General features: G+C 38.1%; 1 protein-coding gene across 18 annotated transcripts in view; it reads left to right on the top strand.

Moving 5' to 3' along the window:
• The window catches only part of LOC132911245 (forkhead box protein P1-like), a 216,469-nt gene extending 201,935 nt beyond the window's left edge, over positions 1 to 14,534 (top strand). For 12 of the 18 annotated variants that reach the window (XM_060967749.1, XM_060967736.1, XM_060967739.1 and 9 more), the window contains 4 exons: positions 4,484 to 4,659; positions 7,604 to 7,679; positions 7,832 to 7,944; positions 8,935 to 14,534. In XM_060967749.1, the coding sequence (XP_060823732.1) occupies positions 4,484 to 4,659; positions 7,604 to 7,679; positions 7,832 to 7,944; positions 8,935 to 9,184 (615 nt within the window). In that variant the 3' untranslated portion in view covers positions 9,185 to 14,534. Of the gene's footprint in view, positions 1 to 2,016; positions 2,148 to 4,483; positions 4,660 to 7,603; positions 7,680 to 7,831; positions 7,945 to 8,934 lie in introns of all 18 variants that reach the window. The other 6 variants (XM_060967741.1, XM_060967744.1, XM_060967743.1 and 3 more) reach the window with 3 other exon arrangements.
• The last annotated feature ends 713 nt before the right edge of the window (positions 14,535 to 15,247 follow it).

A 15,247-nucleotide genomic window follows, 5' to 3' on the forward strand; every position in this document is an offset into this window, starting at 1 on the left:
CAAGCGTTAAGCAGGATGCAGAGAAATGTAAAAGATCAAAGAAAAACCAAGGTACGACGGTCATCGAATTTAAAGTTCGATTCTTTTTCGAAACGAGTGTTTCTATTCATTCGGATATTCGAATATCGAACGTTCAATCTCGTTTCGGAAGAACGATTCGAGGATGTTATTTTATTATAGAAACGATCACGTTGAATTATAAAAATCTTCGGCGTAAATAATTGATCAGAAGCGTGAAAATATCGGGAAAATTTCGTCAAAATGTCCTCGAACGATTCGGATGCAAAAATCCGCCGCGCTGCCATGCATTTAGGAAGTCTAAAATAATTTTCTCCTCTAAATGGATGAACTCAGCGTGGCACGAGTTATGCAACGTTTGATTGCAAGTCACAAAGACGAAATGACTGGTCGTGCAATTTGCATTTACGAGCAGATTAAGCTGAATGCGTTTTAACTAGAAAGGATGAGCTTTCAAGAATCTCAGATAATCTTACGTATTAATTTGAATTAACAGGCTAAGTGATGTGCCAAGCAGACGAGCTGGTAACGATAATTGTGTTGCTTTCCCGATTTAAGGGGGAGACTCGGTAACATGTGAAATATTACGTCGTATTGCGATTCGTTTGTCATTTATCAGAATGATTTCTGTTTTTCCATCGTATCTTTTCTTAGCCAGCAGTCTTGCAGCCCGTAATTAAAATCTTCTTGGGAGGCTGTTACTCTAATTGGGACTTAACAATGATCTGACACAATATTGCAATAATGTAATTTCTGACTGAAATCATACGACGATAGATTACAATTAAATCGTAATATGATAACATATGATACGCTTGTTGGCAAGAGTGCGCGCGCGCGTGTGTTTTTTGCGTGTGTGCGAGTGAGCGTGGAAGTAATCGACGTTTGCCATGAAGCTTCGCCTCGCATGGTTATGTGTATCTGAAAATTTTCAAAGCAACCACAGGTTTAACATCGGCTATCAGACAGAGAGGAGGCAGCCAGATTCAACGTCACAGGATCCACATTTTCCACGTCAGCGGAGGTCGTAACCTTCGACGCGATCTTCTCGTACAGTTCTTCCTAAATTTCTTACACCTATATACTTTTTTCATTTTTTTTCTGATTTTCCTTTTCTTTTTTTTTTATTTTTTTTTTTACTTCTTTTGGAATTTTGTACGGCCCTGCGGCATGTATGATTGTTGTCGTTGCCCCTAGACTTAGATGACTAGCTGTGCATTAACGATAAAGGAATGCCACATTATACCGTGTATCTTTCGATTAATCGTTTTGGTTCGTTATGTCCTCTTACGGCCTTGTCATTGCGCGACCATCGCCGGGTATCCTTTGCTACTCACACACGACGTTACTTACTAATTCACTCATCAATCAGTTTCTCGGTTTTTCCCGGTGCTTTCCTGTTCTGTTTGAGCGGTTCGTTTGAGCCGTTTCTTAAAATTCAAGTTAGAGACAGGCTGCCACTTTAAATTTTCCACGATTTTATTTTCTATTAGCGCGTATTATTATTCCTATAAATTATTACAGTCAGAGTGTATTAAAGTGATAGCCTGCAAGATATAGACATGTTCCTTCACAAAAAGACACGATACAGCTTGTCTAAATCAGAGTCAACAGAGATAACAGAGAAAGAGTCTCGTAATCCTTTACCTTCTCCGAGACAGACAAGAAAATCTCATCCATCCTCGTCTCATCTCAGCGTGTATCGGTTGTATCACCATCATCATCGTCGTCATCGTCGCCATCGTTGTCTTCGTCGTCGTCGTCGTCGTCGTCGTCGTCGTCGTCGTCGTCGTCGTCGTCGTCGTCGTCGTCATCCGACGCCGGGGATGACGGAATGCCGCCTGTATTAAAAAAAAAAAAGAAAAGAAAAGCCAAAAAAGATACAGAAAAATTACACGCCATCGAATCGTGTTCCCCGATCGACAGCCGGCCTCGCGATTGAGTTGGCTTCGTTCGTTTTTTGCGTTGCTTATTTAGTCTGTGTATTATTTTGTATAGAACGCAGTGCGACACAACCTGTCTCTCCACAAATGTTTCATGCGAGTCGAAAACGTGAAAGGCGCCGTATGGACGGTGGACGAAGTGGAGTTTTACAAGAGACGTCCTCAACGCGCTTGCAGCACGACCGGGTACGTTGCCCCCGTCCCACCGACAAAAAAAAATTCTACTGCCGCGTTTTTTATACTCTTTACTACGTCTCTATAGATCTATTTACCTCTATATATATATTTACGACATATATTATATATATATCTTATTTATCTTTTTCTATCTTTTTCTATCGATATATTCATTATAATAATCTTCCCCCTTGGTACCCCCTCTCAAAATGGTTCTACCAACAACAAAAACCGGTTTCAGACCACAATCCGAAATAATCGGCCTCGGTCGCATCCTGTCTCTTTATATCTTCTTCTCCTTATGTCCCTTGTGTTCCCCCCCCCCCCCCTTTGTTTTTTAATATAATAATATATATATTTTTATATTTCTAAATATTCTTCTGTCTTCTGTCTTTTTACATATTTATATAGATATTTATATAGATATATTTATACAATACTCTCTCACTTATTCGCTTTTACTCTCTAATTACATACTCGTACCGCTAACCCCATTTTCCCACGCCCATTCATGTTTATACTTGTCAAGTTTTTTACTATCTTTTTAACTTTTATATATATATATTAATATACGTCTTTTTATACATTTTTATATATATACATTATATATATCGATATTTCTATATATACATTTATAAATATTTAATAGTGTTTAATATTCTATTTTTTATATGTATACATATTTATATATATAGCTTCTCTTACATATATATTCACGTATTTTTCATAGCTATTTATATATATACATATTAATAAGGTTTTTTTTAATCTGTGTACGCTCGCATAACGCGTGCGTGCGCAAGCCTCATATGTATGTATACGCACATACACGCACGCTCTTCTGTGCATTTGTTTATCTGTGTACGATATATATATTTCTTGATTACCTACATATCGTGCCCTATCCTCACTTTTTTAAATACGTATATACCTAGTATATCTGTAGGTATGTTTCCAGACCTTTTGTGTACCTCATGCGTGCGCATTTCTCATACGTATAGATTTGTGTGCGTGTGTGTATATATAAACCATTTCTTTTTTCTCATACACCTGTGTACGCCATGATAATCTGTATTATCTGTAATTCGCTTGCGTCGTTTGTCCGTACGTCTGTCTCTGCTAACATCGTGCTTCCCGAGATACAATCGTTCAAATTTCATTCTTCTAAAAAACCAACGCACATACCAAATTTCGTGTATTTCATAGAACGCACGGAAACTTTGATCTTTAAAAATTGAATGATTAAAAAAGACGAATGTTCTTTTCCTCTTATACAATTTTAAACTTAGTTTTTCAACAAAATTCTCATCCACGAATAGGAAGAATAGAAAGATAGAATTCTTTTTCACGAATTGTACTCGGGAAATTAGCTTTGTATTGTGTTTGGTCCCTCGTGCGTGTGATTTTTTTACTTGCCCGTCTCTCGTGTGCGATGGTAGCCGTCAGTATGAAGTGTGAGAACGTGTTGAAAGGATGTGTGTTCGAAGATCGTGAAATTCGACGATGAGGTGGAGGAGAAGGAGGAGGAAAGGAGCAGTCGGGAGTGATTGTGCGAATGTGGCCGACTTCATTTTGCTCTTGTGTGAAAGAGTACCGTAGAAAACCGTGGTGTGTGCTTTTTAACAAGCATGTGGGCTTTGCAGCGACTAACCGACCGAGAATTGGCAGGGCCAAAGTCTCTCTGGCCCGAGTCTAGTCTCGAATACCCGGAAGCCGGATGCGGGATATGCCAGTGCAGAGTGAGAACCGCTGAATTGCACTTGGTCAGGTAGTGAGAGGAAAATCGTCTTACTACGTATATTACTTTACGTTTGTTTTTTTATTCTCTACCCCCTTCTTTGCGAGTCTGTGCTGTCTTTGTTATTCTCTGGGACGCCGGGATTCGATCGAGTCGGGGGCCTTGCTCGATCATCGAATCCCTACTGGGTAGGAGAGGACGACGAGGCTAATTACGAGCTATTAACGGCTCGTGATCTCGTCTCACGTTTTTACGAGATGATACAACACGTGCATGAGATCGAGAGTCGCGATCGTTTTACGTTCGAGAAACGGTCGTGCCACTCGAGGGCAACGTTTTTCGTTAGACGCTTTAAGAACGTACGCAGAAAGGAGAAGAGCGTAGAGCTCAGCAGAATAATTACCAAAAAAAAAAAAAAAAAACAAAAAAGAAAAAACGAAAGACAAAAGGAAAATCGAAACGAAAAAAAAAGTAGAAGCTATAGAAAGGGAAGGAAACGTAACCAAAAACCAAACGAAATAAGTTTCAACAGCAACAAGCAGAAACAACCTTTATCTTTTTTACTCTCTTTTTCTCTATTTCTTGGTGGTCTTGTCTGTGTATACAGAACGCGATCCGCACCAATCTATCATTGCACAAGTGTTTTGTGCGCTATGAGGACGACTTCGGGTCATTCTGGATGGTGGACGACGCCGAGTTCGTAAAGCGGCGGCATCTGTCCCGCGGCCGCCCCAGGAAATATGACCCAACCCCATCACCCACTCCACCCCACCTCTCCGCACAGTAAGCACTACCACTTTTTAGAATTCTGCTGGCTGGCTGGCGCGACGTTCTGACCTTACCGCGGTATTCTCTTGTAACGCGGCGACCGGGACGTTTTCGCTTGGTCGTTGCCTACATGAACGAACCACTAAACGCCCTCTCGAACCTGCTGCCTTTGTCGTTCAATCGCCAATCAAACGACCATTCACGTTATCTTCTATTATCTGTTACACAATAGAAAAAATAAGAAACAAAAGATTCATTTCTACTTTAATAACGTTGGACGTTATTCGCGTGAAACTAGAATTATAGGAAAGTATATCGTTCGTGAATAAATTATACGTCCTGTCTGACGCAAAGCGGCTCATTCTACTTACTTAGCACTTACCGCGCTCTTCGTGGAATCCTCTACATTGGAATTTCGAATATAACTCGTTGGAAAATGACTTCCAAGGCAGCAGGGAGTGGCTGTAAGCAGTTTATCCAATCCCTAGGAAATGAATTCCGCATCATGCCTGCCTCGAACGCCCTTAGAAATCCGTCTCCTCAGAAACCTAAGGATAAGTAGTACCCGTTCAAACCTTCCTTGATCTTCATCAGAGGTGCGCAATGTGCCATAGACTGGAACAAGAATGTTTTATTAACGCGTAATGTAACCTTCTTGGGTAATTTGGAACGGATGAAAAAGAGGAAGGAATGTCGGTTGCGTCCAATGTAAACGCAAGGGGGCAGGCAAGCTTTCGTCCAATTAAAATTTACAGCTGGTGCTTGTTAACGTTTAAATCTGCGCACCTCTGCTTGTGACGTCCAAAACAGCCCTCATATAGTACATCCCCGTATACGTCTCACTAGTACCGTAGCCCGAGGCTCTAGCACACCCGAGAGAGCTTAAATCCTGGACGATCCTGCAGGAGCCCAGCCACAGGACGATTGGTCCGTGCTGCAGGATCTCTGATGTGTTTAGTGGTTGCTCGCATGGATAATCAAGGATCCTAATATTCGTTCCCATAAGAATTAAAACAAAAAAAAAAAAAAAAAAGAATAAGAAAAAATACAGAAAAAAGAAAAAGAATCCCCCGTAAGACTATCCTTACCACTGATAAAAAAAAAACACTGTGCTTATAATTGTATGGTGCTTACGTAGTGGCGTTTGCAGTGTCTTGGGAGAATGTGAAAGTGTTTGCGTGGACAAACGTTTCGTTACCCTTCATTTTCAGATTTTTCTCCCTCTGTTTCGCAGTACAAGCTGGTTTACGATACGGCATCGCCATTAATTTCCTTTCATTTTTTTTCCTTTTTTTGTTTCGTTCGTTCGCAAAGACCGTGCGTGAACGAAGCGTTTGTTGTATCGTTTTGGGTTTTTTCTTCTACTTCTTCTTTTTTTTCTGTTCTTTTTTCTTTTCGTGTTTCGCTATTTTCAAAGAAACAGGCTGTAGCGTAGTAATAGATAGAGCAAATAAGTTGACGATAGAGTTCGTAAAGGGAAGGTGAAGCGCTTTTGCGTCATTTTCTTTTTTAATTAGCGTTTAATGAGAGGAGGCGTTGTTGAAGTATGTGTTTAGTTTATTTTTTAATGCCTCTGTCTCTCTATCTCTGTTACGGCGTTCACCGTTTTCTCTATATTTCTGTTCTGCCTTTAGAACGCTTTTTCAACGTGAGAATGGTTTTCGGTGTGACTGATAATGTGTGTCAGGGCTACTCGCGCATGTGTAAATTGTGTAAATTAAGCGTCACAAACTGCAAAAAAAAAAGATATCTCGGATGATACGGAATTCTCCATTCATCGCTACGACCACTCTCTTCTAACTCAAGGTACCTCACCGTTAACGTACTAACTTTGCAACTTCCGGTAATTTTTCTCTACTGTTTTAATCATCATCTTTTTAAACATTTTTTAACGTATTTTCTATTTCTCTCTTTTTATATACTCTCTTACACACTTCCAACTTTTCCTCTCTACTACTACTATATTACTTCTGTCTTCTCTTTCACTCTGTTCTACTACTACAACTTTCTTCTCTTTACTTACTGCGCTCTTGGTCACTTGATAAACGGCTCTAGGCATTCTTTTGATTCTTTCTATATTTTTCTTCGCATGCAAGCAATCTCTCTTGCAATCGTCACGTCGTGCTTGAATTTCGAATAAACGTGATATCTGTCGAATCCACTTGAAATATATTTTTTTATCGCTTTATCGTTTGCAAGAGAAAGCCTACTTTTTTCATTCGACATTCGTCGTTTGGAAAAAGTATCATGTTTCTCGGTCGGCACTCGATGCCTGAACTTTCACAAAGGATTTCGGTGGGAACTATAAAAGGGTAAGCACAGGTAAGCCTGAGAGCCGTTTACAAGCAACGACGTCGTTTCGTACGATAAAAAAGTCGATGTATAATTTATTTCTAATTAGATGAAAGGTTATATATGATATAACGAAACGGGAGCGCTATTTTTTACAATTTTCCTCTATATTTTTTATCTTAACCTCGCTCAATCTCAACCGAGCCGATCGTTGGACGAGTGAGGAACGTAACCGGTAAATAGGTAAGGGTTTTCGAACTCTCTTTTCCATTCTTTTTTTATCACATTTTTACTATATATTATATATACGTGTGTACATTTTTTCATATTATACTTCTCTATTTCTCACTTTCCATTTTCTCTATTTCTCTTTCTCTTTCTATTATACCTTTACATATTGAAACTCGATCACACGTGCACACATTGTACACACAAGCTCTATCTTTACCCGCCCCGTATCCCCGTACCCTTACCCCTTGACCTGAAACCTTTAAATTCTCGAGAAAAGAAATTTATTCCACCCGTATACATCGACACAAACTTTAAAAAAATATATATTTATATATTTAAGAAAAACGTGCTTATATACACGCGTTTCTATTTCAGGAAACTATCGATAGGCGAATCTCGACGATTACTAATAGAAATTTTCTCTCTCGATATGTAGGGGTGTCCCGTCAAAAAGTCCAACCCTGACGCACAGCCCGACAATGTACGGTGACGCATTAAATGCCAATCTCCAGGTAACTGTCTAAAAAATACAAGCAATTCCTTTTTTTCGTTAAATTAACATGGATCAATTGAAATCAATACATGACATAACGTATCTTTCGTAGTTTCAACGATTAGGTAAAGGAACGGAATATTCGTGACTAACCATCTAATGCAATTTGAGTATTTCCAGGCGGCACTCGGGGACTCTAATATGGGATTTCTAAACAACTCGATGTGCACGTCGACGACAACGAGTCCCGATAAGGAGCACGTGTTAGCCCATAACGATCTAATGTGAGTGAGTCTTTAACGTGCAAAGTTTACGTTCCTCTTTCCAACATGCCGAATCACTATTTCTACTCCGATCCTTCTAAATTATTTTAAAAATCTTAAAAATAAAAAATATTAAAAAAATCTTAAGAACACGGAATAATTTTGTCTTACGATATTAGTAGCTACTAATGTCTTTCTTGGATAAAAGAAATAAAAGATTTCGTCTCGATTATTAATAATGGAAATACATAAGACATAATCTGCTGTCGTACCAATTTCCCTGAAAATCAATTATTTGTGGTTCGGTAAATCTATTAATATACGCGATATCGAACCTTGTTAGATGAATTTCATTTTGCAATTGCAATACTCGTACTCGTGGAATTTTGTAACTTCTCGCTCAACACTTACCACAGTGGAGAAAAGAAAATTCAAAATTGATTTTCACATATATACAGCCCTCCTTAAATATGTTAACGCGCTTTTTTACTTGTTCTGTACGTCCTTACGTGTACCACATTATCACGGTTACCAAATTGTCCTTAAAGATTTTTAATTGAATAAGGAAAACCAAAGGTAGTTCAAGGAATATAACAAAAAAGACAATACTTTGATTTCTTTCGATTTGGTTGATAGAACGTTCCAATTAAAAAGAGGCGTATGAGTATTGGTAACTTCTGTACTTGACATTCCTCATCATATTGGTAATATTAGCACTGGCTCGTAAAAGTATCTAAGTCTCATAAGACAAGTAATCAACGTAATTCCATCTTAACCAATTATTTCCCTACTAACTACCTTGTAAACTCCTTTCTAACGCGTTACTCAAACTCTCGTAATACCAAACAGCCGAGAAACATTTCATCCAGTCGCGTTAATGAAAAGAGCCGAGGATGAAAAAAACCCAAACCTGATCCTGCTAACCAAAAAGACAGTTTCCAAAAAAGATAGCGTCCCGAGGAAGATGGTGTCGGCACACGTAACCGAGCAGTTTCTCCGCAAAATCGACAGGTCACCGTTGGATGAACCAGCCGTGCACATAAAGCAGGAGGGCCAGAGCCCGGAGGGGGGCAAGCTCACGAGATTAATAAAACGAGAGCTGGTTGACGCGCCGGCGGAGCAGGAGGGTGAAGAGGATCAGGTGGACGAGAGGGAGTATCCCGAGAGTCACGGGCACGATTCAGGACAGGACGAAGATATGGCCGAGGACCTGTCGATGGCGCCCGACATAATGACCCCGGAAGATCAGATCGAGGCGTAGTATCGTTCCTCGAGGAACAAATAGGTTCGAGCTGTCGCGTCGAAGTACGATCGTGATGGAAGAACGAGAAGAAGTAGCTTCTCTTCCTCGTCGATCGATGGCCAAGACCAGGGAAGCCAGAGGCGCGAATAATAATAATAATAATACTAATAATAATAATAATATGTAAGACGAACGAAGAGGGAAAAAGGAAGGTGTACGAAGAAGTGAAGAAGAAAAAAAAATTCGACGAAGATGAAGAAGAAGAAGAAGAGGAAGACTCCGAAGAAGACGATGAAGGCCCCTAGGACCACCCAGCCCTCCACTCCTCCTTCGTAAGAGAATCCCCATTTATCATATCCAAGGTCGTGATACGTTTTATCGAGCGGCCCTTTAAAGGTAAAGGCAAAAGAGGAAGAAAGAATAAAAAAATTAAAGAATACGAAACGTACTACTACTGTGTGCGTGATCGATCGCGACGAAACGTCGAAACGAAAATCGGCGAATATCGTGATATAGGCGGCGCGATCATTCGATCCATATCCTTACTCAAGCAATTGCGAACAACGATTGTATTTTCTGTTCTTCAATTCCGTTTCATTTCGGAACCGCGTATATATCTCTATATACATATATATATATATATATAAAAAATATATATACATATACATATAACACTCTCTCTCTCTTTCTCTCTCTCTCTTTCTCTCTCTTTCTCTCTCTCTTTCTCCTTCGTGTACATTGCATTAGCCAGTAAACCGAATAAGGGCGAAAAGAAACGAATTGCATCCGTGATCTCGCTCATAGCGTCTCGGCGGATAATGTTAATCGATAATTCTTTAACGAACACACGAGAAAAAGAAAAGAGGGAAGACAGTGCTATCTATAGTCCCCGAGTAGTCCTCGCTCGTTTTCTACTTTCGCTATCGCGCCGGTGCTTACGTGTACGACTGCGTTTCTGCGTGTACTAATCGCGTCTATCTATTTTTTGGACCAATTCGAAGATGTAGTAGATCCATCCTGATCGAATAAAAGTTAATTTTAAAATTAAAAAGACAGATCACGTAAAGATCTACTCTTTATGAGAGAAATCACGTTTGTCTTAGTCGAAATTTCTTGCGCGAACTGATAAAAAAAAAAAAAAAAAAAAAAAAAAGGAGAAGAAACAGACGTGTTGAATGGAACACGCAGAACGTCTCAAAGATAATAATAAGAATGGCGAACGGATAGAGAAGGCTGGAATTAAGTTTAAGGAATAAATAACGAAGCTGTGGTGATAGCAGTGTTCTGGGTACGCGCGGGAGTGACTGACGCTTTAGTCTTAAATATATCGTTCGTGGTAAATTAGGAATTTCGCGAGTATCAAAAGTCCTCCGAGGTGATTCTAAAGGAAAAGGTACTTTCCCTTATATCAGACAACGTAAGCTTAAGAAAAACGTGTGCCGAGTATGAAACACGGCCGCGATCCCGGCGTACTCGTTCGCTGCTCTGTTGCTAATCACTGTATAGTTTAGGGGAAATTAAATGTAAGTAGTGTCGTAAACGATCGACGATCATAGACGTCGAGATAGAACGTACACGCTCGTGCTAACGATTTTCATCATTTTACCCATTAGATATTTCATCGTTCGGACCTTTCAAAGGATAAATAACGAGTGATTGAAAATAAAATAAATTAAATAAAAAAATCGATCGAGCGGTGAAGAAAGTTTAGCAAACGAGATCGAGGACGGTCGAGGGGGCAAACGAAAAATGATGGGATAATAATAATAAAAAAAAAAGCAAAAAAAATGAAGACAGCGGATGCCGTGTGTGGACGCACTTATAAATAAATTAAATTACCATGTATGCATATACATATACATATATTAATACGTATACGTATCTCGGAAATTATAAGGAAATTAGATGTCGATGGCCCTGTTCTCCGTTTTCTATCCAACAGATCCTTGAGACAAACCCTCATTGAACCTTAACCTTTCCCTAAACCCGCGTAATCATGCTCGGTTCCGAATTTTTAGGAAATGGGACTGCGTCCAATTTTCCTGGACGGTAACTGTCGCGTCCAAAAATCGAAAGAACGAGGAAAATAAATATTTGGGGGGCCGTTACTCGTCGATCTTCGAGCCCCTGGATACATACACGTTCACACTCACAAACATACACGCGCATATACATATACATAAACACTGAAGTTTCAACGAAAGCGTGCTCAGGTCGGTACGAAAAGAAATTTTTGCCGAAGGCAACTCGTTGGCGAGTCGCCTGCTATCGAATCTAATTTATTATTTCAATGGTCGTTGACGCCACTAAATGTATGTAAAAATCGTGCGTGCCGTTTTTAATCGCGCCGCAGCGACCGGGAGACGATCGTGTGTGTGATATTATTCCGTTCGACCTGTAGCCATATATACACGGATGGTCTATACGTTTGTTTGTAATATTTTTGTAAATTAATTCGTTCCCGGGAACGTGTAGATAGGTTTAGAAGAATCGGGGATCCGTTACATTGTCAGGGTATTAATTGCTCGACGTAAGAGACTCTTCCTGAGTCGCTGTGGCGATTTGTGTTTAGCGTGTCAGTGACGAAGAATCGCGAGAAAAAAATAGGGATGGGAGGGAAGTTCGATCGTTCTCAGCAATTATCGAGCGACAGTAATCGTAAAAATCCCATCGATCGATATTGTCTTTCTGATATCTTCGCCGTTTTATTTCCGTTAGAAAGATATTAGTCTCGAGACGTCCATATTAGATCGACTCTAATTAGTAATATTAGCACAGCGAGAAGCATCGTGTCAATTTTTTACTAGCTCGGAATAAAATTCATTCGATTTATTTCAAACTCATCGATCGTGTCGCTCGATTATCTGGAAATTAAACGAGACACAGTAGTCGCGATTATAGTTTCTTCTTTTCTTCTCTCTCTTTTCTTTTTTTTTTTTTTTTTTTTTTCTTTGCAATTTGTTGATTCGTTCATTCCTGCGTGTTAGATACTCTGTCCATTCCTCATGTAACATAGTTAGCTTTTAGGACAAAGTTAAGTTTCGCCCATGCGTATTATTTCATAATAATTCCCCTGTACGAGACATTCTTTGGTTTTCTATTCTAATCCGAATCCATCATCTTTCGACATCCGTAACTCTCGTTCGCGAGTGATCAGACATTCTGATTAGAGAGAGAAAGGGATCAAGCGTGGAACGAGCGTGTATGCGAGTGTGTGTAGTTGTCGCGTGCGTCATCGAACATTGGATGCCAAAGAAAACGAAGACGTTAGTGAAAAATAAGAGAAAATGTAATAGGGAAACAGTGAAAAAGAAAAGACGTTTATAAGAGAAAAGTGTTCATGGAGAAAGTGAAATGTATCGCGTATGACCGGTGCCGTTTTGGGCTCGCTTTCACGTAATGCTACTATTACTAATCTAAGACTACATGTATTGTGTATAATGGATTTAAGGACACGATATAACATAGAAAGACTCTCGTGTAAATAGTTGGAAGAAAAATGGAACTTTGTCGAGGCATTAGGGATTTGCGAATATTGCGTCACTCTGCGAATGAATGAGTTTATCGATAGTGTGCTATATAAAAGTCTATATATATAAATATAAATATAATTATAAATACACACACGAAGGAACACAACACACTATACACACGTACAATGCGTTACGCGTATCTCCCGGCTGCATTTAATTTTTATTTTTAAAGTCACGAATTTCCGAAGAAAAGAAAGAAAAGTGAAAAACAAAGAAAAAACGACGACCGTTGATTCTCACGAGCTGGCAGCTCCAACAGAAGACACTTTCTCGTTTTATCGTATCACGATTGGTCGTGTCGCGAATAAAAGATGAATGGGCAAGCGAAATAAAAGGAGAGAGAGAAAAAAAAACAAGAAAAGAACAAAGAAAATTTATGAAAAGATGGAGGACGTTTGATCGATCGATTTCGTATAGATACGAAGTTATTTAAAGTCGATTCACGTAGCACGAAGATCGTGATTATTTCATTTCACGAATGTTTCTTTTTTTATGTATAGTAGCCGCTGTTACCTTGCGAATAATTCTATATTGTACATGTTTAAACGTTCCCTGTTATGTTTGTTGTATATTTCGAATAGGTCTGTAAAGTAAAATGAATTAACGAATGTTCGAATTTTTTTGTACGGGCGTAGGAAAGACGGGATTTAGCGTTACTATATTCACTGGTTCATCGAGATCTTCACATTTTATCGGCCAGATAATACTTCGCCTAGCGATTTATATTTCTTTGTTTTTTTTTTTTTTTTTTTACGTCGATGAATGAAAAAGATGAATCTTACGTCGCGTTCGTTGTGTTACGAAGTAATGACGAACCAGCGCGATCATATCAAATTAAAGGTATCGAGTGAACAGTGCTGAATCGATATTTTCGTTCGCTGAATGTTTCTTTCGTATAGATTCGAACGCTTTATATAGTAGTTGTATAAAAAAAAAAAAAAAAAGAAAAGAATACGGTATCGCTATTTTCTACAAAAAATCAATTCGCGAATTGAAATCATTGTTTTATAAAGTGTTCCCCATTGCGTGTGTTCACTTAAAATTTCCGCGAAAAAACACATGGCCGAATGGAAATTACTTGGATCATTGGGACATGCGAAGAAAAATCTATTTTTTAATAGAAGAAGAAAAAGTGGAAAAAGTATGAAAAAACGACGTATACAGGAAACGCGTTCGAGTTTAGAACTTTCTTGTTCCTCGAACGATTTTTCGAATTGTTCAGTATTATCCTGTGCCGTATGAAAAACGAGGAAGTTCTTTATAAAAAAAAAAAAAAAAGAAATCTGCAAAGATCCGTGCTCTTTAGCTCATTTGAAAATTTCTAGGAAACCCTATCTGTCTGGATTTATTTTATTAAGTATTGTATAATAAGTTGCCTTGTAAAAATGTACCGATTTTACCGAGAAATTAAATGTGTTACTAAAAGAAAACCAATCTCTGAACTGTTTCATCGACCTTTTTTTTCAATAAAAAAAAGGTAGCGAGATAGCAATTTATCGATTTATAAGTAGTCGTAATTGTAAGTAACGAGAGTTATCATTTTCACTGTACTTTCTTTGTATAAGACTGACATCGTTTGTATATGCTTACAAAGGGAAAAAGAAAGATATGATCTTGTTAGGTACGTCAAGATTTATACACGTAAATTAATGTGTCTACGATTATATGTGTTTAGATCACAGAAGGACTTATATCATACTGTAAATAGAACACTTAAGAAATCGCATTTTCTAGCTCGAATTAAGCTTTAGAATTAAGTCTTTATCTAATAGAATCGTCTTGAAAAGAATATACATACTTAATAAAACAGCAATTCGTGAACATGAGGATCCAAAGCTGTCTAAACTGTTTGTTTCCGAATTCCTTGTTTGTCATATTTAAATAAAAGAATTGCAAACAATTAGTAATCCGTTAAATTCTTTCGTCAAATATTGTAATCTCCTTTCAGTCAGTTTCTTTGCATAAGTTTCTTTAAACGAGCTGACGTTATTTATTACTGTATGTTAACTTATGATTATGGAATTCAAAATATTATCATTATCATATTTCATTACAATAAAAATATTTTCATCTTTTTTATTTCTCGGTAAATTAGTTACCATCTGTTGATTTATGTTCATCTCTGTTGGTAACATTGACCTACTCCATTCTCGTCGGTACTGGCAAAGAGAAGTCTTCTAACTGTGGTCGATATGATATCATAATGAGATAATGTATAACATACCAACACAACATAAAGTAAAATATGTAAAAAGCTATTAAAGATTTATCTGTGTAAAATTATAGAACATTAAACAAGTAAATTATTGACAGGTACTTAATTAAAGGGTAAAAGGCTATATACAAATCTGATTTTTATTTACTCGTTACAAAACTAACTTGTACGTTAAATTAACAGAATATGATTGCTATAAAATATATAAAAATTTTTATTCATGCAAATTAAAAGTGCAAAGACATCTCTCTCGATGAGGGAAACATTTGTACATTATTTGAATATATAATGATTTACAACTTCCGATATCTTGCCACTTAAATTATAAATAAG

The sequence above is a fragment of the Bombus pascuorum genome, chromosome 10 (assembly GCF_905332965.1).
Source record: "Bombus pascuorum chromosome 10, iyBomPasc1.1, whole genome shotgun sequence".
NCBI classification, from domain to species: domain Eukaryota; kingdom Metazoa; phylum Arthropoda; class Insecta; order Hymenoptera; family Apidae; genus Bombus; species Bombus pascuorum.